General features: G+C 41.4%; 1 protein-coding gene and 1 pseudogene across 4 annotated transcripts in view; one reads left to right on the top strand and one right to left on the bottom strand.

The window, feature by feature from the left end:
* Positions 1–402: 402 nt before the first annotated feature.
* On the top strand, positions 403–11,620 carry LOC113880464 (annotated as a pseudogene).
* Positions 8,990–24,440, bottom strand: part of FRMD4B (FERM domain containing 4B) — a 360,291-nt gene continuing 344,840 nt past the window's right edge. For 3 of the 4 annotated variants that reach the window (XM_027523804.1, XM_027523805.1, XM_027523807.1), the window contains exons 20-23: positions 21,986–22,105; positions 20,190–21,001; positions 15,879–16,011; positions 8,990–11,894 (exon numbers count right to left, since the gene is read on the bottom strand). In XM_027523804.1, coding sequence (XP_027379605.1) covers positions 11,774–11,894; positions 15,879–16,011; positions 20,190–21,001; positions 21,986–22,105 — 1,186 coding nt within the window. In that variant the 3' untranslated portion in view covers positions 8,990–11,773. The remainder of the gene's footprint in view (positions 11,895–15,878; positions 16,012–20,189; positions 21,002–21,985; positions 22,106–24,440) is intronic. The other variant, XM_027523806.1, reaches the window with a different exon arrangement.

Genomic DNA, 24,440 nt, shown 5'->3' on the forward strand with positions numbered 1-24,440 from the left:
GAACGGCAGAAATGAAGGAACCACATATATGGAGGAAGATCAACTATAATTTAAATGAAGGTTTTCAAACACAGGGAGCTTGCCATCCCTCCTCCCCCACACGTTGGTCAAAGGTCACCCATCAATAGCACGTTAAAGCCCAGTCAGAAGGGATGGTTCAGATGCCAGCTCCTTGTTACTTAAAGTGTGAGCCACGGACAAGAAACACAGGCCCGCGCTGGGAACACCTTAGAAATGCAGGCTCCCTGACCCCCAACCCCGTACCTCCTGGATCAGAACTGCATATTAACAAGGTGCCCAGTGATGCATAGGGCTTAGGTTCATCAACGGTACCTGAATTCCACAGGAAACCTGGGACCACGACAGGACTCTCTATCAGCACCCTTGCTTGTAGAAACTACCATGATAAGACTACCCGCAGGGCCAAGGAGCTGCAGACAGCCGTCAGAGGAAGGAGGAAGAGGATTCGCTGACCAGGGCAAGGAGCGTGGAGAGGACAGGTGCAGCTCGGTGGGTCTAGAGCCTTGCGCTTCTTATGAGGATCACCTGAGGCCTTTTGGTTCACCCTCCGATAGATGGCGCTAGAGATAAAGAAACCTCCTGCCAATGCAGGAGACCTGAGAGACGCGCGTTCAATCTCTGGGTAGTGAAAATCCGCTGGAGAAGGAAATGGCTACCCACTCCAGGATTCTTGGGCTTCCCTGGTGGCTCAGACGGTAAAGAATCCACTTGCAATTTGGGAGACCTGGCTTCGATCCCTGGATTGGGAAGATCTCCTGGAGGAGGGCATGGCTATCCACTCCAGTATTCTAGGCCTGGAGAATCCCATGGACAGAGGAGCCTGGTGGGCTGCAGTCCATGGGGTCACAAAAAATCGGACATGGCTGAAGCGACTTAGCACGCACGAGGACTTTTGGTTCACCCTCAGATATTCAGATTTAGTGGGTCCATTGTAGGACTGAAGCATTGGTACCTCTTGGTTTCAAGCTTCCCAGGTGGATGTAACATACACGGGTCTAGTTGAAGTCGCTGTACAGAAACCCTAGAGTGGGGAGCGCGTGTGGCTTCTGAACAATCACTTTAACTTCAGGTTTGGGAGGAGAGGATGTTAATAGAGCAACATAACCCTTGAATGTGCCTAAGCCTCAGCTGAGAATATCGTGCAAATGCAGAGCCTGGTTCACTAGATTCAGGCTGAACAACATTATTTTCCTACATGTCAGTAGCCTGATCTAAGTGAGGTGTATTCACTTTAATATCATTACTCAGGGTAATTTTGAATCAGAATTTACCCCTTCCTCAGAATCTCTGCTGAGTAGAGATTTTAAAATCAACTAGAGCCTGTCAATCTATAATTTTAAGCTATTCGAACCTCAAAAATATTCTTCAGATGTTGGAGTCCTAACCCCTCTAGGTATCTCAGAATGTAACCTTCCTTGGAAATTAGGTCTTTACAGATGCAGGCAAGGTAAGGTGGGGCCTAAACTAACAGAATTGTTGTCTTGTTCCAAGTCGTGCCCCACTCTTTTGTGCCCCATGGACTGTAGCCCACCAGGCTCCTCTGTCCATGGGATTCCCCAGGTAAGAATACTGGAGTGGGTTTCCTTTCCCAGGGGATCTTCCTGACTCAGGGATGGAACCTGTGTCTCCTACATTAGCAGGCAGGTTCGTTACCACTAAGCCACTTGGGAAGTCCAGTGGGATTGGTATCCTTATAAAAAAGGGAAATTTAGACAGTGGGATGTGCACACAGGGAAAATGTCACATAACCATGGAGGTAGGGATCAAGGTGATACTTCTATTACAAGCCAAGGTATGCCCAAGATTGCCAGCAAACTCCCAGAAGTTAGGTGAGATACATGAGAGAGATTCCCCCTCGTGCACCTCAAAAGAAAGCAGACCTGCCCACATCATATCCATAATTTCTGACTCTTTGTTTATGGCAGCTCTGGAAAATGAATACAGTATGGAAACACTATGCAATTATACAACTACATGCTGGACAAGAAGCTGATTTTAGATTCTAAATTCATATTTAAATAAAACATGGTCCCTGATTTCTAAGAGCTCACAGATTAGGTGGGGAGGGGAGTAAACATAAGTATGCATGTGTGCGTGTACATACACACAGACACACACATCAGTAACAAGGAAATTAGTGGGTTGTGTGAAGTGTTAGGTATTGCTTTGGGAAGGATCCATTTACCTGGGAGGGATCTAGAAATTTTTCACAAGGTAGGTAGGGTGTGCACTGGGAATTGAAATAGTTGTTCAAGTCATGCAATTTCCTAAAAATCCATTGTTGTGTTATAATGATTCACTCTTACATTATTAAAAACCTAATTCCTCAAATACGACTTAAAGTTCCGGCTGGCCTTGAAATATTTTCCCCTTCTCCATCTGCATGCAGCAACATTATTGGAAGAAATAACTTCTGACAATATATTTAATTTATTGAGCTCCAAGGAGCTGAAATTTACTAATGTTTCAGCTCCAGGTGGGCAACATGATTACCACTGCTTTTAAAGCACCAATTTCATATGTTCTCAACCATTTTCATTACACCGTAAGGGGGAGCAAATAATTGGGGTTCAGACTGTTGTGCCAAGGAAATAATTTATGTCTCCTCGAACTAGAGATCTCAAAATAACAAATAACATTTGTAGGATACACAGCACAGAACACCTAAAGCATTTCCTTTATTTCAACTCCGGCTTGTAATTTCTTATCCCAAAGCATCTCATTAAGGGCTAAAAAAGGGCTTTGGTAGAGCCAGAGAAAGCTCAAACTGTCCCTTTGCCATTAAGCCTAAGATTTTAAGCCAATTTCCTCTATTTTTTTGTTTTTGGCCCTTGTTACTCTATTAAAGCCCTTTATTATTCCTGATGTGTGCTCAGGTACGGACATGGCAGGCTTAATCCAGCAGATTCAAAATTCCATTTTGAAATTCTGTTTATTAACATGTCTGGTTGCCTTGGTAATGGGGCAGGGAGGAGAGTGGTCAGATAAAGGACATTACGGGACATACACACACTAAAACTTTTTTCTCAACTTCAAATTTAACTGGGTATCCTTTACTTTTATTCGGTAACTCTGGCAATTCTACACACAGCACAAGTGAAATTATACCCTGGGGTAGAAAAATGTTAGCCTGCGTCCCTTTGTGAATGGGAAGATAGAAAGGGCAAGTTGTGAGCTTTAGAATTGTTCCAATCTGGGACAGATTTCTGGCTTTATGCTTAGTTATGCGGCCCTGGGCAGTGTATATGAGGAGTTCCTCTGGGTTTCCTCTCTCGTCTGTAAGACGGGTATATTTAATGCTCGCCTCCTCTGGTGGCAGGATGACGTGTCAGCACAGTGCAGTTCAATGTAGTTTAGTACTGAGTCATGTTAGAGCCAGAGGCCAAAGGAATAAGCAGTAATACTGATTCTAACCTTATTTAAAATTTTTATATTTTGTTCATCGTGGATTTTTTTTTTTTGCCTAGGTTTTGATTATTTTGACTTTTAAAAATATTTTGTGGCTTTTCACAAAGACGGTGCTGAAGGTGAAGAAGGAAGCTCCTGTCCCCCTACCAAAGCCACAGCCAAAGCAAAGGCTTTGAAGGCCAAGAGAGCAGTGCTGAAAGGCGTCCACAGCCACAAAGAAAAAATCCAGATGTCACCCACCTTCCAGTAGCCCAAAACGCTGTGACTCAGGAGGCAGCCCAAATATCCTAGGAAGAGCACCCCTGGAAGAAACAAACTTGACTGCTATGCCATCATAGAAGGCAATGGCACCCCACTCCAGTACTCTTGCCTGGAAAATCCCAAGAAGCCTGGTGGGCTGCAGTCCATGGGGTCGCTAGAGTTGGACACGACTGAGTGACTTCCCTTTCACTTTTCACTTTCATGCATTGGAGAAGGAAATGGCAACCCACTCCAGTGTTCTTGCCTGGAGAATCCCAGGGACGGGGGAGCCTGGTGGGCTGCCATCTATGGGGTCGCACAGAGTCAGACACGACTGAAGTGACTTAGCAGCATGCCATCATCAAGGTCCCCCTCACCATGAAGAGAATAGAAGACAACACACTGGTATTCATTGTGGAGGTCAAGGCCGACAAGCACCAAATCGAACAGGCTGTGATGAAGCTCTGTGACACTGACATGGCTAAGGTCAACATCCTGATCAGGACTGATGGAGAGAAGAAGGCATGTGTTCGACTGGCTCCTGATGATGACGTTGCCAACAAATCTGGGATCATCCAGGGCTTCCCTGGTGGCTCAGCTGGTGAAGAACCCGCCTGCCAATGCAGGAGATGCAAAAGATGCAGGTTCGATCCCTGGGTACGGAAAACCCCCTGGAGAAGGAAATGGCAACCTGCTCCAGTATTCTTGACTGGAAAATTCCATGGATAAAGGGGCCTGGTGGGCTACAGTCCATGAGGCTGCAAAAAGGTAGATATGACTGAGTGCACATGCATGCAAACTGAGTCCATCTGGCTAATTCCAAATATAAAAGTTTTCACAAAATAAAAAAAAATATATTTTTTTTGTGGCCATGCCACTTGGCTTGTGGACTCTTAGTTCTCTGACCAGGGATGGAACTCCAGCCCTTGGCAGTGGAGGCACTGGCCCACCATGGAATTCCCTTTATTATTTTTAAAAGATTGTGTTGAAATATTATTTATCTTTATTTATCTGGGCTTTCTGGTACCCCCTTACATCTTGCACTTGAGCAAGTATTTCACTCACTTTAACCTAATCCCAGCCCTGGTACTCAGTGAAAGTTAAATATTATTGATACTTACCATTTTAATTTTATTGATAAAGTTTATAGTATTATTAAAAGTTATTAATAACAACTCCCTTGTATTCCACGTCCTTGCAAGTGTTATATTAGAAACAATAATGACAACAAACAATGATAAGCACTAGCTGTGTCCGAGGCACTAGGAGTTCATGGTTTTACTGAATCCTTACAATTTCGTGCTGCAATTTTTATTTCTATCTTATTGGAATACGATATTAAAAAAAAAATTTAACTTCCCCAAGAAGACATTGCTAATAAATCAAACTGTCGGGTGTTCGATTTTTTTTTTTTTCTGAAGGGCCTTTAAACCTGGTTTGTACATCCATTTGAATTCAGTGTTGTGAGGTGGCCCCATCAGAAATCTCCTGCCTGCAATAACCCATGCAGGCCTCTAGGTGTCCTCGTTGACCAATTTTGCCAACACCGGCGTTCTAGGCCAGAGGAAACTGTTTTAGGAAAGGTTTTCTCAGGGGTGCCCTTCCAGAAGAGCTTCATTCTGTACATATTGACAGACCCAACCAGGCCTAGCCTGGGAGGTTTCTGATATGAAGAAAGGCTTGTATTGAGCAGGGCCAAGCTCTCTCCACACAGAGGTGTAAGACCTATGTCCCTAGCATACCATCCCCAAAAGCTTTTCATACATCTGTCCCACCTGCCCTTGGACTGAGGACTGGCAAGTAGGGCTGCCCAGTGTCCCATGTCTATGGGACATATTCTGTGTGGAATTATTTTGGTTGGTGTCCCTTATTGATTTTTTTATATCAGGATACCCCAAATGTCCTATATGCAGCTTTTTTTTCCCTCCCCCAATAAATCAGAGCTATTTTACAAATTTAACTGGGCATCCTGCATTTGCTAAATCTGGCCACCCTCCTCACTGGCTTGTTTGCACTCTTATACACATGAAAAGGCAGGTACCAGTCTCTGAGCCAGCAGCAGGCTCAAGCCCAGGGTGAAGCAGCCAGGGCACTCACTCTCAGGCTCTTTAAACTATACCCTGCCTTAGGCCTGGCCTTGCAGGAGGGCTCTGACTGAAAGGTCAGGAAAACATCTTAATCGGTTTGACTTCTTGGGGTAATCTTTATGCAGCCTCCTTCCAGTGTACAACAGCGGGGCACGAATTCGTAATTTTCAAATGTTCTACTGAATGCATTTGTGAACTGCAATCCAAGCCTGCATGCTTTCTTGATACGTAACTTGGGCAAACTACTCAGTTTCCTCGAGCTTTTGTTTGCGATTAATACTTGCAAACTTGCTCTGAGGATTAAATAAGAGAAAAAAAAAATTCCATATGCTCCCGACAGTACTTCAGACCTATGATGAATTGTTTCAATAGTGTTGTCATTTCAGTGGTTAAACTAAGAAAGTGCAAATCCTCTGAACCCCAACTTTCTAGACACTCTAATCCTTAACATCACCACCTTTCTTTCGGGGGATAATTTATATTATGAAGCATCTGCTGGGGACTAGATTTTGTGCTGAGCTGTTTATGTGCATTATCTTTTCTGTTTTTCTTGCTACTCTATTTATTGTTTCTTTTGTCTTAAAAGGTATCAAAACTGCCTGGATCGGTCACTTCTTTGAGTCTGGTTTTTTTTTTTCTCATTTTGTACTGGAATATAGGCGATTAACAATATTGTGATAGTTGAACAGTGAAGGGACTCAGCCATATGTATACATGTTTCCGTTCTCCCCCAAACGCTCCTCCCATCCAGGCTGCCAAACAACACTGAACAGAGTCGCAGGTTCTGTACAGTAGGTCCTCGTTGGTATGCGCGTTATCTTGTTCAGCCCACAAAATACCCTTGCGTGATGTGTCCTAGACAGGAAACTGAGGCCCAGGGAGGTTAGGAAATGACCCTTGATCATACAACCAGACAGCCGTCACGTTGGGATTGATTCCAAGCCCGGCAGCGTGTCTCCAGATCTGCCTGACTTCAAAGCCTGCATAAGCACTGCGTTATAGAGATGGTGATGTCTGCCCAGACAACCACTATCAGCTCCCAGGAAGGCTTCTTTAATGCTAATTGAAGGGCTGCTGAGAATGCCCTTCCCACTTTTGGGGCTGTCAGTCTCCCTAAAGAGATCTTTCCCATTCTGGCTTTCCAACCTTTGATCTCCTTATGGCACCGTTTTCTCACGAACTTGAGGAGAGGACGATATAAAGAATGGTTTTCCGGGAAAAGTTCTGTTTGTGCTAGGAGGGAGCAGTGCGGTTAGGAGGTTACAAAGCTAGTCTAATTCATAGGACTTTCCAGCCATGTCACGCCTGCAGCTCAGTTGTGTCTGACTCCTTGCAGCCCACCAGGCTCCTTTCTCCATGGGATTTCCCAGGCAAAAATACTGGAGTGGGTTGTCATTTCCTTCTCCAGGGATCTTTCTGATCCAGGGATTGAACCTGCGGCTTCTACACTGGCAGGTGGATTTTTTTTTTTTTTTTTTTTTAACCACTGAGCCACTAGGGAAGCCTAGGACTTTCCAGTGCATTCCTTAAATGCCTTTGCTTTCCTCCTCCACCCTTCGTGCAGAGGTAATTCTTGCCCAGTTGGTTTTTAACTAGCCCTTCAATTAGGCATATCCTCAAGCCACACCCTGATCAGAAAGAAGTGTCTGAATTGCACATCCTGAAAACTCACAAACTGCAGACTGCCCTGGACTGTCCTTTGCGCTGTTATTTTCACCATGCTATTCCGATTTGCATCCCTCCCACTGGCCACTCTCTCTCTTCCCCAGGCTGACTCCTCCTGTTCGCTCCTTCTCTTACTTTTTCATTTCTTTTGGCTTCCACTAAATGAAGGTGCTTGGTGAGCAGTCCCTATTTATTAATATCACGGCAATAGACAGCAGAAGTTTTGGAGTCAGAAGTAGGTATGAATTTTGGGTTTACGACTTACTTTCTGCGTGGTCAAGCCACCAAGGCCACGTAATCTTCTTGAATCTCTTTATATCCTTTTCTTTTCTTCTTTTTTTGGCCGTGCTGTGTGGCTTGCAGCGTGTGATTAGCTCCTGGACTAGTGATTAAACTTGCGCCCTCAGTAGTGAAAGCTCAGAGTCCTGTTAGGGAAACCATTAACTGAAACTGCCCACCCTGGCCAAGGCACCATACTAACCACTTGTATGAGTTAGCTTAAACAGGGGGTCCTGATAAGGAATGCAGAACAAGGTAGCGACAACTAGAAGAATTCGGGAAACCTCATAAGGCAAGAGGAAAGGGTGGTCCCAAAGTCCTACTAACCTCCCAGAACCACTCTCACTGGAATCCATCTTGCTGAGACAGGCATGCACGCACATGCAGATGCACGCACGCATGCGTCACCAGGAAGGACCCCCGAGTCACGGTAATTGGCCAGAGACAACTGAAACTAACCTGGTTACCTTAAAACTGGAGGCTGCAAGCTCCGTGGCAGAGCCGTTCTCGGGGGTCCGCTTACCATGCTGCTCTCTTCCCCGGGCGCCCGCACCCCACCCCCATTAAGTCTCTTGCTTTCTCAGCACGTGTGTCTCCTGGAACAATTCGTTTCCGACTGTCAGACAAGAGCCCACTCTCGGGCCCTGGAAGGGGGTCCCCCTTTCTGCGACATAAGCGCTAGACCACCAGGGAACTCCTTTAAATCCTTTTTCTGGGATAAGACGACTTCTGTCCCACAATTGAAGAAAGGATTAAACGAAGTAATGTGTTGTAACAGTCCATCGTTGCAACAATGGCAAGAACTCAAAAAGGACAGCTTTATTACCTATATTTCTTTAATCCTGGAAAAAATCTGCCTTCCTATTCTTTCACTTTCTAAAACTGGTTAAGTTTCTCCTAGCTTTTGGGGCCATGGCAAACGCCATAATGCCACTCTCCAAGGCCTAGGAGAGCTTCTTTTCCTTTTTGCTTAACTGGATCTTTTCTTACCAATCCCTAAAATCAGGCTTCAGCATCACTGCTAGAAAGGTCTCATGTCCCACAAAATAAGGTATTATTCACGTCCCCTTTCTTCTCACCACTCTTGGCCGCCATAGGACTAATGATCATTTTAAGCTACTCCAGCCGATCACTTTTGTTTCTCCCTCATTGCACTCTAAGGCTTCAGGAAGACATTGCATTTTCACATCAAAACTTTTGTACTGTACCGAAGAAAGGCATCATTTCAATTCTGAAAGTTCTTAAGGACTGACATTTGAACCTTTGTTCCTAAGAACAGGCTTTAATAGTTCAAAACAATTCTGGAATCTTTATTGCTTAACATTAAGCTTTTATGAATACAAAGACAGACCTTGGATACTTTCCTCAAATAGAGAAAAAAACATCCAGGAAAGTGAGGCAATTTTTTTCAATCCACCTTGTAAAACATACATCTTTATGAGGTAGATCAATATATACTGACAAAAAGTGAGGCCCAACATGTTTTGATGAAAAAAGTAAGCTGTAAAAGTGTACTTGTTATATGATGCTGTTTTTAAAGAAACTACTATAGGCATAGAAAAAAAATCTGAACTGATATACAATAAATTAACAATTGTATCTGGTAATGCTGTTATAGGGCATGATGGTGCTTTTATGTTATATATTTGCTTCATGTTTGAATTTAAGATTTTTAAGATGAGGGTATGATATTTTGCAATAAAAACATATCAATTTGATATGTTGAAAAATTTACCTCTGTCACTTTTTGGTTCTTAATAAACGTATCAATAATGTTTAGGAAGTGCTTTTCAAAAAAAGATGAGAGGAAAATCATAGAGCAGACCCACTGTGTCTTCAATTTCTGTATCTTCTTTTCCTAGTTGAGAGTCGAGTTTTTATTTTTTTCAAGGTATACCTGCAATTCTGAGCATATCATTTCTTTAACAGGAAAATAAATGATACCTTATTTCAATGTAAAGTACTTGTACAGAAATACTAATCTCCCTATATTTCACTTCCCACGCCCCTTGCCCCATTGCATGGGATTAAAAGATAACAGAAATATATTCCTGAATGTAAAAGACCTGTTTGCCAGTCTGCAAAACTAGAAAGAATGACTTGTTACAAATAAACAACATTCATAAAATTAGGAAGCCTAAAAATTCGCGATGGTTATCCTCCCTGAGGCGATAAACTACTGTATTTCACCCATTCTAAGACACAGTACTATTTTATATCTCACTAAGAAAGAAAAAAAAATTGCTAATTCAACTATAACGTGTTAGTAGTCAAAAGATGCACCCTGATTTTTGACGATTTAAGTATGAAAAAATGGCCATCTTGGAACCCATAAAATACAGTAATAATATCACTAAAAATCTGCAATCTTCACCAGCCTGATTACTTGAAGTAGAGCAATTTCAATTGCTTTGTGTGAGCCCTGAACATAAATGGAAAGATACATAAACATTTTCAGTAGCACACCTTCAATTTATTGACCTATGTAAAAAAAATAATAGGTCTAAAAAAGTCAGAACAGTAAAAGAATACGCAAAAGGGTATTTCTGTTTCTAGAAGGCTATACAAATATGGAAAAAGGAATAAGTTATTTGTTTGCATGTCTTTTTGTTTTCCAAATATCCCCCCAGAACTTCATTTTTAATGATACAAATGACTAAGGACCAGTTTAACAAATCACCTTTATGTATATATTACATGCTTTGGAATATAGATAGAAAATGTCCCCAAAAAGTTGTTCAGAAACTTCTCTATTCACAATATGAACAAGAAACTTGTATAAAAGAGGGGGAAGGAGCACCTTCTGTGGAATTCTGAAGCAGAGTAAAGATGACAAAAAAGATCCATCTAGAATATGGAAATATTTGCTTAAAAAAAAAAACAAAAAACGAAAACTCCAAAACATCCTACAATAAACCATAGCAAATTAGTTCTTCCAAGGAAAGTATGAGGTAGTTTTAGCCTCATAATTAAATCTACTGCAGCTTGGAGGGTTTCGTTTTTGTTTTTAATGAGTAATCTTGCTTTTGTCACTTGGTGACTTAGAACTACCTGGGGAATCCAGACAATATGCTTATTTTTCAAATGTTCACAATTTTAAGGCACATAATTCATAGAAAATGATGTGGGTTTTGTGTCTTTGTTTTTGTTGTTGCTGTTTTCCTTTATATTGTGTTAGGTTCTTTCGGTATCACCTTAAAATACTTTTCCAAACTCTTGGTTATAAAAACTTTCCATAGCAAGTCTGCCATTGCAATGACAGCCATGTTGGAGAGTTACCAGCCTGAAGAATATAGCTCATGCCATTGGCATAGAAAGGAAAAAAAGGAACTCAATGATATTGTACCTTAGAAAATTTCCAGGCAGAGTTTGTCAGTTACTCAGTGGGCTGCTTCATTTTCCCCAATCTGCTACCATAGTTATATTACAGAACAATACAGCCGTAAGTCTTTCCAGAACCCATTTTGTGGTGCTTATGAAAACCATCATTCTTGATAACAGCCTAAAAACATTTATACTCATTCAGAACTTCATGAAAATCCAGCTTCTCTTCAAGTAATTTTCCAATACTGGCAGAATTGTTCATGTCTGGGTAGACATAGTATGTAATTCTTCGTCAGCTCACAAATTCAAACTTTCCGATGGTGAGCAGTGACTAAACAGCTTGCAGCTTCCCTTCTCTCAGCATCCTGAATTGTGCTCTGAAGTTTCCCCTGTCCTCCTTTCCTTTGGGAGACCCTGCATGCACTTTTCACAGTTTTGAGGTCTGCCTTCAACCACTTTTGTTCCCTTAAAAGTGCTTGCTCTTGGTAAAGGCCAAGTCCTCGGCAAGGTTCACACGTGGCCTTGCCCTTGCTCTGTTAGGTGAGCATCTGGACTTGGACAGGCGGGATGTCATTCAAGGGCTTTGTGCGGCTTAGTGTGTGATTCCCTTCTGGGGCCAATGGAGTCCTCCTTTCCACCTCAGATGCCTTCAGGTTTCTAAAGCCTACGGCCTCCCAGGAAGACGAACACATTTTGCAAGGCACACGAGTGTGAGAACGCAGTGCTCGGTCAAGGGGCCCACCCACAGTTCAGACTAATGTTCCAGGCTTGGAGTCCTCGTGCCAGAAGAGCCTCTGCTCACTACTCCCCAGGCTGTCTTCCAGCCGGCTTCCATCTGTACCGTCCAGTTGACCGGTCTCTGTGTACGGTCTATGAAAGGAAACCAGAAAAGTTACACCTTGGGGTTATTTTTGTTCCCAGAGTACAAAGGTTACTACACTCAAAGAAATTAGTAGAAAACACAGTTAAGAAAACAGTTCAAAACTCCAAAATAAGGCAAGGGATGACTGTGCGCTTTTTTCAATGTCATACCAGAACATGGTCTAACAGGCCCATGCAAGGAGTAGATATTTCTCTTGAGAGACAGACTTTTAAAAAAATATATATTTATTTATTCGTCTGGCAGCATCGGGTCTTAGGTGCGTCATGCAGGATCCTTCACTGTGGGCATGGACTCGCCAGTTGTGGCATACAGGCTCTAGAGCGTGCGGGCTTCCGTATTTGTGGTAGGTGGGTTTAGCTGCTTCATGGTATGTGGGATCTTAACCCACATCCACTGCATTGCAGAGTGGACTCTTAACCACTGGACAGCCAGGAAACTCCCAAGAGACAGACTTGTCTAACTTTCATTTACCATGGATGAGTACCAAGATTAAGTTACATGTTAACTTGGGGGGGTTCTGTACAGAAGAAATACACATTAACCCCCTGTCTAGTAAAAAGATTATGGTCATAGTTTTATTGCCCAGTAGGATATTAACTGCTTTTGTGTCAACTGCAGGAATCTTATCTCGGTACTCTCTCTTTTGGTGTGTGGAATTCAGTCTTTTGAATTCTCTGGGAATAGCTTTACCATTCTGTTAGTTCTCTCATGAAGGAGTTAAATAAATCTTTCACATATGCTCATTTTCTGTTTGTGTGAGAGTAGTATTTTCGATTTTTGAAGTGTTTTTGACAGTCACCCTTTAAGCATTCTTCAAATTAAGAGACATATACTAGATGTTTTTCTTGGAAACAAAGGAATATATTTAAAGGGAGGCAAGGGTACCTTGGGACATTTTACATCCCTAGGGTGTATGGGTCAGGTGTAAATTAAAACAGCATCACATAAGATCACGGGCCCATTTGGAAGGTATTAAATACATCCAAATGAGGGCATCCTGTTATACACACCGTTCCAATAAGCAAAACCTCATTCCTGTAACAGGAGGTTAGAATAGGTTAGATAGTTAGTAGTTTTCTTTTTATTTTAAATCTCAGTGTCCTTTAGTACAGGTGAATAGAAAGTCCTTTGGAAAAGCGCTTTGGAAAGAAACACTATGCAAAGCCAGGTATTTAGTGGGTTTTTCTTTTTCTTTTTTTGGTAATACAAAAACAAAGGCAGATATCTGTAACTTCACACATCAGTCAGAACAGGCAAAGCTCCTGCTATGCAAGAAGCAACACACGGACTGGAGGCACTGTACTTACTACAGCTGGCTACACTTAAAAGAGAATTTATAACTGATCTCATTTCTGGAGACACAACCATTCTCCGGGACAGAAGCCCTTGGTTTTGCCTAGTAATAGAGTTTGATAAGGAAGGGGATAGGAAATGGAAAACAGGAAGTGAAAGAAAAAAAATCATTTTAAAACAGTTTGGAGTAGCAGAGCCAAGAATTTGACACATACTAGTAGCATAAGAGACTTCAACATTTCTAACTTTGGAAGGTTTATGCTGCTGACAGTTGTACTACATCATATAAGGAAAAAAATTATTGGTATCAATTTGCAGCTTTCTATCACATTATTAAGCTCTGGACACTCAGGAAATACATAATACATGCTTCATTTTAAAAAACAAACTCATCTATGACTCAATATTTCAAATCTTTAAGGGCAGATCTAAAGCTTTTATCTTTATCTTGAAACCCAACTTTTCTGTTATTTAAAAATTATATTGTCATAAAAAGCATGTGATTTTAGAGCAAATTTCTAAAGCTTTATGGAGGATTGTTATCATACTTGGCTTATTAATAGGTCGAGTTATATGGATCAGACTGTTTCATAATAAAAATAAAATCCTAAACCAACAAATGGGTAGAAATAAGCATTTCCATAACTCTCTGTGATAGGAGGGTAAGTTGGCAAATCTTTCTAGAAAGCAGGGGTTTAAAAAATATGTTTTTCAATTTGATCCATTAAACCAACTTTCTGGAATATATCCTAAGGAAATAATCTGGAATTGAGACAAATATTCGGCTCAAAGATTCTCAAAGGCATTACTTACAATTAAAAAAAAAGAAAGGAAATTTAGAAGTCATTTAAAATCAAACTATGGGGAATTGTGAAATAAATACTTAAAGTATTTACTGAGTGGAATACCATATTGGTCACATAAAACAATGCTTAAAGAGATTTTTTTTAAAAGGAATATACATGTTGAGATATTAAGTAAAAAACTGGGGTGTAGAATTTCATGTATAATGAAGGATATAAAATTGTATATATGATATCATTATGACCATGTTAAAAATGAGTACAGAAAAATGGGGGACATGTGCCAGAAATGTTACTAGCTAATATCTCTAGATGGTGGAATTATGGGTAGATTATGTCCTACTTATTTATTCCTTTATTATTTTCCTAGTTTCTACAATGAGCTCATATTCTGTGTACATGCACACACACACTAGGGATCTTTAAATAGTTTCTAATTTCCTGTATATCATGCCCCTTCTGACACCAGACGCTGTTATCAGGCCCTCTTGGGCTGGCTGAAGTAGGTGGATGAACTTTGTAAAAATAGATACTCTCTTAAAATGTTTAACACTTCTTGAGTCCAATAAAAGTGGTGTTTAGGATATTAGAACCGTCTTATGCCCTGAATGGTTTGTTTTATACAGTTTCTAATTCAGTTAACAAAAAGTGAAAGTATGCAAAGAGGAAAATTACTTGCAAATGTATTATACAAAGTGATTAGAACTGAATTGAAAAAATTCAGCTCAAATTTTGGGCCAAAGTCTTCCTGCTCCTCATGCATTTACAAGCATTATTTACAGAACTCCAAGCTATCTGATGTCCTCTGAAGTATATTTTCATTAAAATTCTATTTTGAGCACACCCTTTGTTGAGTTGAGACAATTGGCCTGATATTTTAAGCCAAGAAAAACTTTAGCTAAATATGGAGAAGAAAAACAAGTCTTTTGGGGTTAAATATCTCCAATTTGCTTATAACACTGAGTGCTTTAATAAGAAAGTAACCTCAAACTCACCAGTATTCACCTTTAAAAGTTACAGTCTATGGAAGCCTCCTATGCCTGAAGTAATCTGACTTAAAGAAAGCAAAATTAAACTTTTCTTAAAACAAAACTAGAAAGTGCTTTACTTCTTCTTAGCACCAGGGGTACAGATTCTATTCTGTGAGAAAGTGATTGAGAAAAACAAAAGCTTCAATTTTAATTCCTCCCATGTATGCAAAGAACTGAAAAACATAATCCAGAGTTTGCAACCTTTTTTAAAAATCACATTTTAACAAACTCCCCTTGTCTATTCCCTCTAAATGTTTACAAAGGAGACACTCGGGACAGCTGGCTGCGTCTGCTGCTGCTTAATGAACACAGGGGCAGACACAAAAAGGCAGCAAATGTTCGAAATCTAGCCCACCAACTGTCTAGGAGGAATGAACAGCGTTTTCTGGCATAGAGAGATTTTTCCCTGCCAGGTTCCAAGAGAGTCTTAAACGGGTATATCAATAATACAGTTTCAAGTACAGCAATTAAAAAGAACCCTTCAGACACAGAACTTAAAGTATAGAATTCTAAGAGGGTCAAATTTGAATGAGCGGGATTAGATATTAACAAACTTCTTCTTAAAGGGCTAGGTATTTTTAGCTTTGTTGGCCATAAGATCTCTGCTGCAACTACTCCCTTCTGCCCTTCTAAGTACAGAAACAGCCATAGGCAACAAGTGAATGAATGAGCATGTCTAGTTTTCCAATAAAACTTTACTTATAAACATAGGTGGCAGCTGATTTTAGACTACAGTCTGCCAACCCTTGAGCTAGATTACTTAGCGTTCATAAAATAAAACTGGATTCCTGAATTCTTTAGATCAGGAAAAGGGTAATAAAATTTTTGAGCACTGCTCTCTTACCTGCCTGGAGAGGGTAAAGGATTATAGATGTTGCTATAGCAGCTGGTGTAGGAAGAATGTGCCGGGATCTCGTATTCAGATAGCCCTAAGGTTATCTGGGTCCTCCAGTTCCCAGAAGCATTTGTGGAAGACACTAGAAATAAAAATGAAAAGAGACAAAATTAGTGGGACTATTCAAAGTGAGAACTGTTTGGGTCATTCATATGCATGTTATAATCAGCTGCGTGCAAAGTCAATCTTAAAAACCAGTGTTTGGAATCAAGAGAGTTGCTATTCCAATTTGGTCACTTACTGGCCACGTGACCTTGGGCAAACAGTTTGTCCTCTTTAAGCCTCAGTTTCTTCATCTGTAAAGTGGGGACAATATAAATATATTCTGTACAGGACAGTATCAGGATTAAAAAAGCTAGTTAGTGCAAATATTTAGCACTGTGCCTAGCAATAAATGGTAGCTATTATTATTATAAATGTGAGTAAAGTTAATTGAAAGATACACTATAAAAAAAAACCAAAAGACAAGCCAGAAAAAACAGTTTTCATATACTAAAAGTATTTTCCCAGTCTCCCAGTAAGGCTATGGTGGCTGGATAGCCTGATAGGCTTCAATTGTAAAGGTAAGACGACAAGTCTTACCTTGTCAATTCTGTACATTGTCAATTCAATACAAGTCAATTCTATACGTTGACTTCTTAAAACTTGTGGGTTCTTCACCCAAAGGTGGTATCGACCACCAGTAGGATCAAGGCACGTTTTTGCCTTTTAAAAAATGTTTGGGATTGAGGTATGGGGAAGGTAAATAGTATAGGAAAGATTTCAGGAAGAAGAGATTTAGTTCTTCTGAGGGACTAATCTAGAACAAGACAAGGATCTAAATAAAAAGGAATGAAATAATGCTATTTACAGCAACATGGATGCAACCAGAGATTATCATACTAGTGAAATTATAAAGACAAATATCATATGATATCACTTATATGTGGAATCTAAAAAAATAATACAAATGAACTTATAAAATAAACAGACTCACAGACAGAGAAGACAAACTTATGGTTACCAAGGGTGAATGGTGGGCGTGAGGGATAAAATAGGACTCTGGGAATAACATATATATACTACTGTGTGTAAAACAGAAAAACAACAAAGATTTATTATATATATATAGCACAGGGAACTATTCAATATTAGATAATAACCTATATAGGCAAAGCATCTGAATATATATACACATATCAGAGATCAGATCAGATCAGATCAGTCGCTCAGTCGTGTCGGACTCTTCGCTACCCCATGAATCGCAGCACGCCAGGCCTCCTAAGCATAAATACACATATGCATATATAACTAAATAACATTGCTAAATGCCTAAAACTAACACAACACTGTAAATCGACTACACTTCAATTAAAAATTTTTTCTTTAAAAATGGTAAAAAACAAGATAAAAAAATAAAGCAATGGCATAATACGGGAGCAAAACCCAGTGAATGCCCCATTGCTGGGCATTTGCTGTCCTGTCTCAATACCTTGGCCACCTGATGCAAACAGCAGACTCATTGGAAAAGACCCTGATGCTAGGTAAGATTTAAGGCAGAAGGAGAGGAGGGCGATAGACTATAAGAAGGTTAGATGGTATCACCAATTCAATGGACATGAACTTGGGCAAACTCCAGAATATCGTGAGGCACAGGGAAGCATGCAGTCCATGGGTTTGCAAAGAGCTGGACACAACTTGGCGACTGAACAACAGCTCTAAAATGAGCCCTGCTCCATGCCTCTGTGCACAATGCCATGCACGTCACCCAAGACTCAAAAGCCCCACCCTGCTCCTGGAGCCTTCCAGCTCTCCTCTGATTCCTGTTCCTGGTGGCCAACCTCCTCCTCTCTTTTATAACCACAAAGCACATGTGGTAAGTGTGAGACTAACACACTTCAAAACTCATCCGTAGTCCTGGATGCCACAAGGATTTGACTCAGGATGTAAAAGTCCCACTTCCAGGAAGGTTTCATAACTCTAAGTCAGGCGGTGAGGCGTGGTGGTTGGGATATCAGAGCAGTAATAGAATTCCTATGGGCAGGGTCATTTAAGCACTCTAAGCCAGAAGTGCCTCATCTGTAAGATTAGGGTAATAATAATAATAAGCATAGCAACAGCACTCATCACACAGAATTGTTGCATACACTTAGTGGCAGAGTACACATAAAGTGCTGAGCAGGCCGGGTGGCACAGTGTTAAGTCGCCAATAAATGGTGGCTGTCCTGACTACTAAAACTGAGTCAACTCGGAGAGCCTTTAGGTGGCTAGAAGGGATTACAAAACCCCTGACTGATTCGGCCAATTCATCAGAAACTTCTCTTTCCATGAGAATGATGCGTGCTTGTTGAAACATACTTCCGCAGCTATAAAATGTAGACAGGAATGAGGAAAATATCAAAAGGCAATTCTGAGAGCACTGACTCCATCCCCCTAATTCCTTAAAAACGTGATGCCTTTTGGTCCATGGGGCCAAAATTGAGCTGCATATCAGCAAGGCTCACACCAGGAAGTATTATCTCCATTCTCACCTTTGCCCCAGTCCTGAGCCAAAGGCCAGGAATGTTGAAATTTCTGAGTTACACCTGCTTCTCCCTGGCCTCGATGGTTGAAGAGATGATGGGGTAGATTTACCCCAGCCCTGTGCCCTGATGACCATCCACATGCGTCTCAGCCCTCATTCTTTAGTTTCTGCAAGTTTCTCATGTCACACCCTGAACCTGAAGGGCAAGAAAGGCCTTCTCTACATCAGAGCCACAAATAAGAAGTAAGTACAGGAGGCTTTTCATGTTAGATGTGGTAATAAGCAGGAAAGTCCAAAGTCTCGCACAAGTAGCAGAACACTAGAACCCAAACAGAAATCTCCATGGAAATGCCTCTTGTCAACATTAGGAAACTTTTAAAGGAACAGTTTTCACTGATGACCACACAGTGATTCAAGAATCCCTGAGCTATGTCTCACTAAGGTGTCATGCTTGAGAGGGGGGCAAGATGCACGACCTCAGTTTTTTTCACACAGTTCCTGTTTCTTAGAGCTTTAACATTGCTTAACACTCATACATTCCTCTGGTTGCTAACTAAACCGTGAACTCATCCAGGCCAGGAAATGGCTCTAAACCGGCTCCTCAGCATCTTGGACATGCCTGCTCGTTTGCTGAAGAAGTGAAATGCTCAACAGCCTCTCCTTTTAGGCCCCCATTTCTTTCCTTAAAGTACCTAGCACAGCTGGAGGTTTGCAGGTAAGTCTCCAGCAGTAACAGTGGAGGTAGGGACCAAAGTCAACGCATGGAGAGAATGCCTTTAATCAAAATGATCTTTGAAAGTCCCTTAGATCAGCCATAAAGTGGAGTATATATGATTACTGAATTGAGTCAAGACCTGCACAATACTTAGAACAGTGCCAGGAACAGTGCTTAGTAAATGCCAGCTCCAGTGAGGTTTAGAAGTCTCATGCATGGACCAGAGAATTCAGAATGAACTGCCTTTTAGGTGACCCAGTCCCTCATGGTGATCAAGAAAGGATGTATAATCCTGATGGTTTTCTGCTTACCTAAAGGGTTTATGCTATTCTTTTAATATACCAAATCTCTATGCCATAAATATATTTATTGAAGGAAAGTTAATTTACAATGTTGTGTTAGTTTCAGGGGTACAGCCCAGAAATTTAGTGCACACATACACACACACACACATCAGGCTTCCCTGGTGGCTCAGACAGTAAAAAATGCAGGAGACCCGGCTTCAGTCCCTGGGTTGGGCAGATCCCCTGGAGAAGGGAATGGCAACCCACTCCAGGATTCTTGCCTGGAGCATTCCATAGAGTAGCCTGGGAAGCTAGTCCATGGGGTGGCAAAGTCAGACATGATTGAGTGACCAACACTTTCACTTTTCATATAGATTTATTAGTGTTATTATTTCTTTCTCAGAATATTTTCCCTTATAGGTTATTAATTAAATATGGAGCAGTGTTCCCTCTGCTATCCAGTAGGCCCTTGTTAGTTATCTATTTTATATATAGCAGCATGTATTTGATAATCCCAATGCCCAGAACACTTTAGAGAGATGTGCCTGTCAGTGGAAGACCCAGAAAAGATAAAAATACACGAAAGCCCCCAACCCAGGAAAGGTTTGTTAGACTTGAATCTGCCTCTCCACCCAACGGCTACCGCTTGTCTGACCTTGGGTCCTGCTCTCATGCACCCTTGAGGAGGGTGGTTTGGGGTGGGGGTGGGGCCGGAACAGGGGCACATGAGGAAGATGCAATCTGGGTACCATTCTTACCTGAGGAGTAGGAAGACGCACGGCTGCTCGGAGAACAGGGGACCTGCAGCCCGGCAAAGCCCAGGCTTCTCTGCGAGCCCCTGTCTGAGTCAAAGCTAGTCTGTGCGCTGTGGGCCTGCTCCTTCTGCCCAGAGGCCCGCTGGTACCAGCCTCGCAGGTGCTCTGCCACTAAGGCTTTGTGGATGTTTTTGGTGATGTGCTCTGACTTGGCGGCAGCCTTCCGCGGCAGCCGGAGTGTGGCGTACGGATTATGGGGCACCCGGTCGACCTCGTCCTCGTGAAAGGACCTGCTGCAGTCCCTTGGGCGGTCGTATCCGTAGTGGGCGGATGACCGGTAGGAAGGATTCACACTGTACTGTCCCTCCGTGTCGTTCTCGTAGACGTAGCCGCCGGCGTAATAGAGGTCACACTCCGTGTAGGGCGTGTACCCGGCAATGTAGCAGCTGGAAGAAGGCTGCTCCTGACTCTTGGGGTAGACGCCATTCCTCAGACTATCCTTGTGTGCTAGGTTGGGCATGCTTCCCGAATTGGAAGTCGAGGCGTTCTGTTTCTTGGACCTTCTGCGACCCCGGGAGCGAGTGTCCAGCGTCTGGGTGGTGTAATAGGGGCCGGCCACGGGCGTGGTGCAGTAATACTCCGTGCTCGACTGGCTGGTGTAGGAAGATCCGTCATCCAGGACTTCAGTGCTGCTGCTTCTTTGGGATTTGGAGAGGGAGAAAAATGGCTTTTCGTGGTCCATCTCCGAGAGCAGGTGAGACTGAGACTCGAGGCTTCCACTCCGCTGGCGGCAGTGCTGAGATGAAGGCTCAGGTCTGAAAGAAGAAAGAGAGGCAAGCTTGCTGAGGACAAAGAAGGAAAGGAGGACTGACATAAGGGAAAAGGACATCATGTCGAATGAGTTGATAGCTCTTGATCTGCAATAGGACTTTTTTAGGTTTCCAAAGCTGACCGACAACAGAATTCACTGGGTTCACATGGTCAAAATGAGAAAAGAAACAGGTTCTGTCAATTGGGCAGTCCATATTCCTCTTTGAAAATAGAGAGGCTAAACCGATGATGGACAACCTGCATCAAGGCCTAAGAAAAACCCACATGTCTTTGGAGGGTCCTTTTTCCCAACAGGATAGCAGGGTACATAGACTAGGGTGATGGCAGCATTCATGGGGTTCAGTTCAGTTGAGTCGCTCAGTCGTGTCCAACTCTACGACCCTGTGAACAGCAGCACACCAGGCCTCCCTGTCCATCACCAACTCCCGGAGTTCACTCAAAACCAGGTCCATCGAGTGGATGATGGGGGTTGGGGGGGCCAAAGCCTGGCCAGGCTACTGGAGATCTCTGGGTTAACTCATGGCTCCATCACTTCCCAGCTGTATGAACATGGACAAGATATTTAACCAATCTCCCTCTCTTTAATATAAAACGAGGACAAAAACAGTACCTAATATCTCCAATCAGACTTCTTGTGGGGACTAAATAATATAGGACATATAAAACAGCACAGCCTTCAAGTAAACACTTCAAAATGTCACTGTTGTCGTTATCTTTGTCCACACCACTGAATAACAGAGAGTAATGTCTGGTTGGAAGAATTAAGGCACAAAACATCCAATATCTACCCAAGCAAGATATATTTTCAAGAACATTTTCTTGGCTGATATATTTGAACTGCTAAGTGCATAGAAAATGTAGAGCCATAAAGTCCTCTTGCAGAAAGTGATTAAAAACACAGCAAAGTGAAACAAAATCTTAGAGCAAAAGTCAGTGGAGACAAAGCCGCTAGAATGAAGCTCTCTTACTCCAAATGGCTGCTACTGTAGGCATTCCGGGTGAGAACCGGGGTGGTGGGCATGCTCCGTCCTCCCTGGGGCCGCCTCTCCAGAGTTTTGTAAGGACTGCTGTGTGTGGACAGCATTTCTCTGTGATGGGAAGAAAGAAATCAGAAAATGATGAGCCTCCCAACATTTCTGGCAAATTTGTAATAAGCTGCTTAGAAACTTACTGAAGGGGAGAGGTAAATTAGGATTTTGGTAATAACAGATATACATCACTATATATAAAACAGATAATCAACAAGGACCTACTGTATAGCACAGGGAACTCTACTCAATATTCTGCAATAACCTACATGGGAAAAGAATCTGAAAAAGAATAGATACATGCGTGAAAAGTGAAAAAGTGTTAAGTCACCACTCATGTCTCACTCTCTGCAGCCCCATGAACTGTAGCTCGCCAGGCTTCTCTGTCCATGGGATTTCCCAGGCAAGAATACTGGAGTGGGTTGCCATTTCCTTATTCAGGGGATCTTCCCGACCCAGGGATTGGATCCATGTCTCTGGTGTCTCCTGCACTGCAGGCAGATTCTTTACCATCTGAGCCACCAGGGAAACCCCAGATATATGTATGTGTATAACTAAATCACTTTATTGTATACTTATTGTATACTTATATATTGAAACTAATACAACATTGTTAATCAACTATACTCCAACATAAAATAAAATAGATACCCAACAAGGACCTACTATATAGCACAAGGAACTATACTCAATATTTTGTAAGAACCTATAAGGGGGAAGAATCTAAAATATATATATATGAATAACTGCTAATAATTGTATATATAATTATAATATGTATAACTGAACCACTGTGCTATATGCCTGAAACAAACACAATAGTGTAAATCAACTATACTCCAGTTAAAAAACAAAAAAAGAAAGAAACAGGAAGCGGAAGGAATGGGAACATAAAGAGATAATTGGGAAAACTGTCTTTGTGGTTTAGTATCCAGGTGCATCTTAGATGAGTCTTAGGGGAAGCACAAGTGATCTGACTCTGAGTCATAAATATGAAGGAAAAAAACGAAAAGACTTTTGAAAAAGAGTGTACTCAATAAAATACATTGAAAGCAAGGAGAGCAGGGGTAGCAAGTCCTTTTTCTGTAAAAAGTCTCATAGGAAGTATTTTTGGCTTTGCAGGCTATCCCAATGATTCAGCTCTGCCCCTGAAGTAAAACAGCAGTGTAGACAATATGTATGTGACTGGAGGTGGTTGTGTGCCAATCAGATTTGACTGTGGATACTGAAATTCAACTTTCATATAATTTTTATGTTACAAGATTGTCACAAAAAATATTAGTTTTTTATTTTCCTTCCAATTATTCAAAATTCTAAAAACCATGCTTAGCTCATGGGAGATACAAAAATAGGTCACAGGCTGAATTTGGCCAGTAGACAGTCATTCACAGCATTCTTAAATTGCTTTGTCCACTTCCCAGCACAGTGAGAACAGAATTTGAAATTATTTTAATTAAAAACAACTTCGATTACACTTCACTTACTACAAAAGCATGGCAAAAAAGTTAAAAAAAAATTACTGTGTTTATACCTTTAAAAACAAAAAATTAGATCTTACTATAAATTCTCTTTCAAAACCCACTTAAGGAAAAAACACAACTTGATCTAACATTTTATGTTGCTTAATATTCAGTCACATTGTTATTTTAGAGTGTACAGCATTCCATCATAAATACTGACTGTAATTTACTTAATCCACTAGTTGAGCATTTGGGCTGTTTTTATTTGTCATTAGAATAAACAATGCTGTAAGATAAGGATCCTGTAGTTAATTCAAGAGGAAAAATTCCTAGAAGTGAAATTGCTGGATGAAAGAGCAAACACATCTATAGGGCGAAGCTATAGGGAATGGAGGCATAATAAGTTCTTAAGATAATGATTTTCCCAGTTATGATTCCTTTTGCTGAAACAGCTTTGTTTTCCCTGATATAATAAACATACCTGCCCAGTGCTATCTGACAGGACTTTCTTCGGTGATGGACATGAGCTCTATCTGTGCTGCTCAGCATCACAGACATCAGCCACATGTGCCTATCAGGACTTGAAATGCAACTGGTAGGACTGAAGAGCTGAATTTTAAATTTTATTTGCTTTTAATTGAACTGGACACCACAGCTCTAGACACCTGGATCTCTATTGTTTAAGGCAACAGTTCTTAGATGCTAATCTACAAATTGGGGCTAATATGAAATAAAGATTTTCACTGGTCTTTGACAGATCAGAAACATAACAAAATGTTGGTTCTCTTTTCATAAATGAAAAATCATTTCATCTAAATAATCCTCTTTTATTTTGAGACTAATTTCCATCTTTCCTGAGATGCAATAAAACATGTTGGCTAAAATCACATCATAGGCTTTGCAGTCAGGCTATGTCGGTTTAAATCCCAATTCTG

This window comes from Bos indicus x Bos taurus, chromosome 22 (genome assembly GCF_003369695.1).
Source record: "Bos indicus x Bos taurus breed Angus x Brahman F1 hybrid chromosome 22, Bos_hybrid_MaternalHap_v2.0, whole genome shotgun sequence".
Taxonomy (NCBI): Eukaryota; Metazoa; Chordata; class Mammalia; order Artiodactyla; family Bovidae; genus Bos; species Bos indicus x Bos taurus.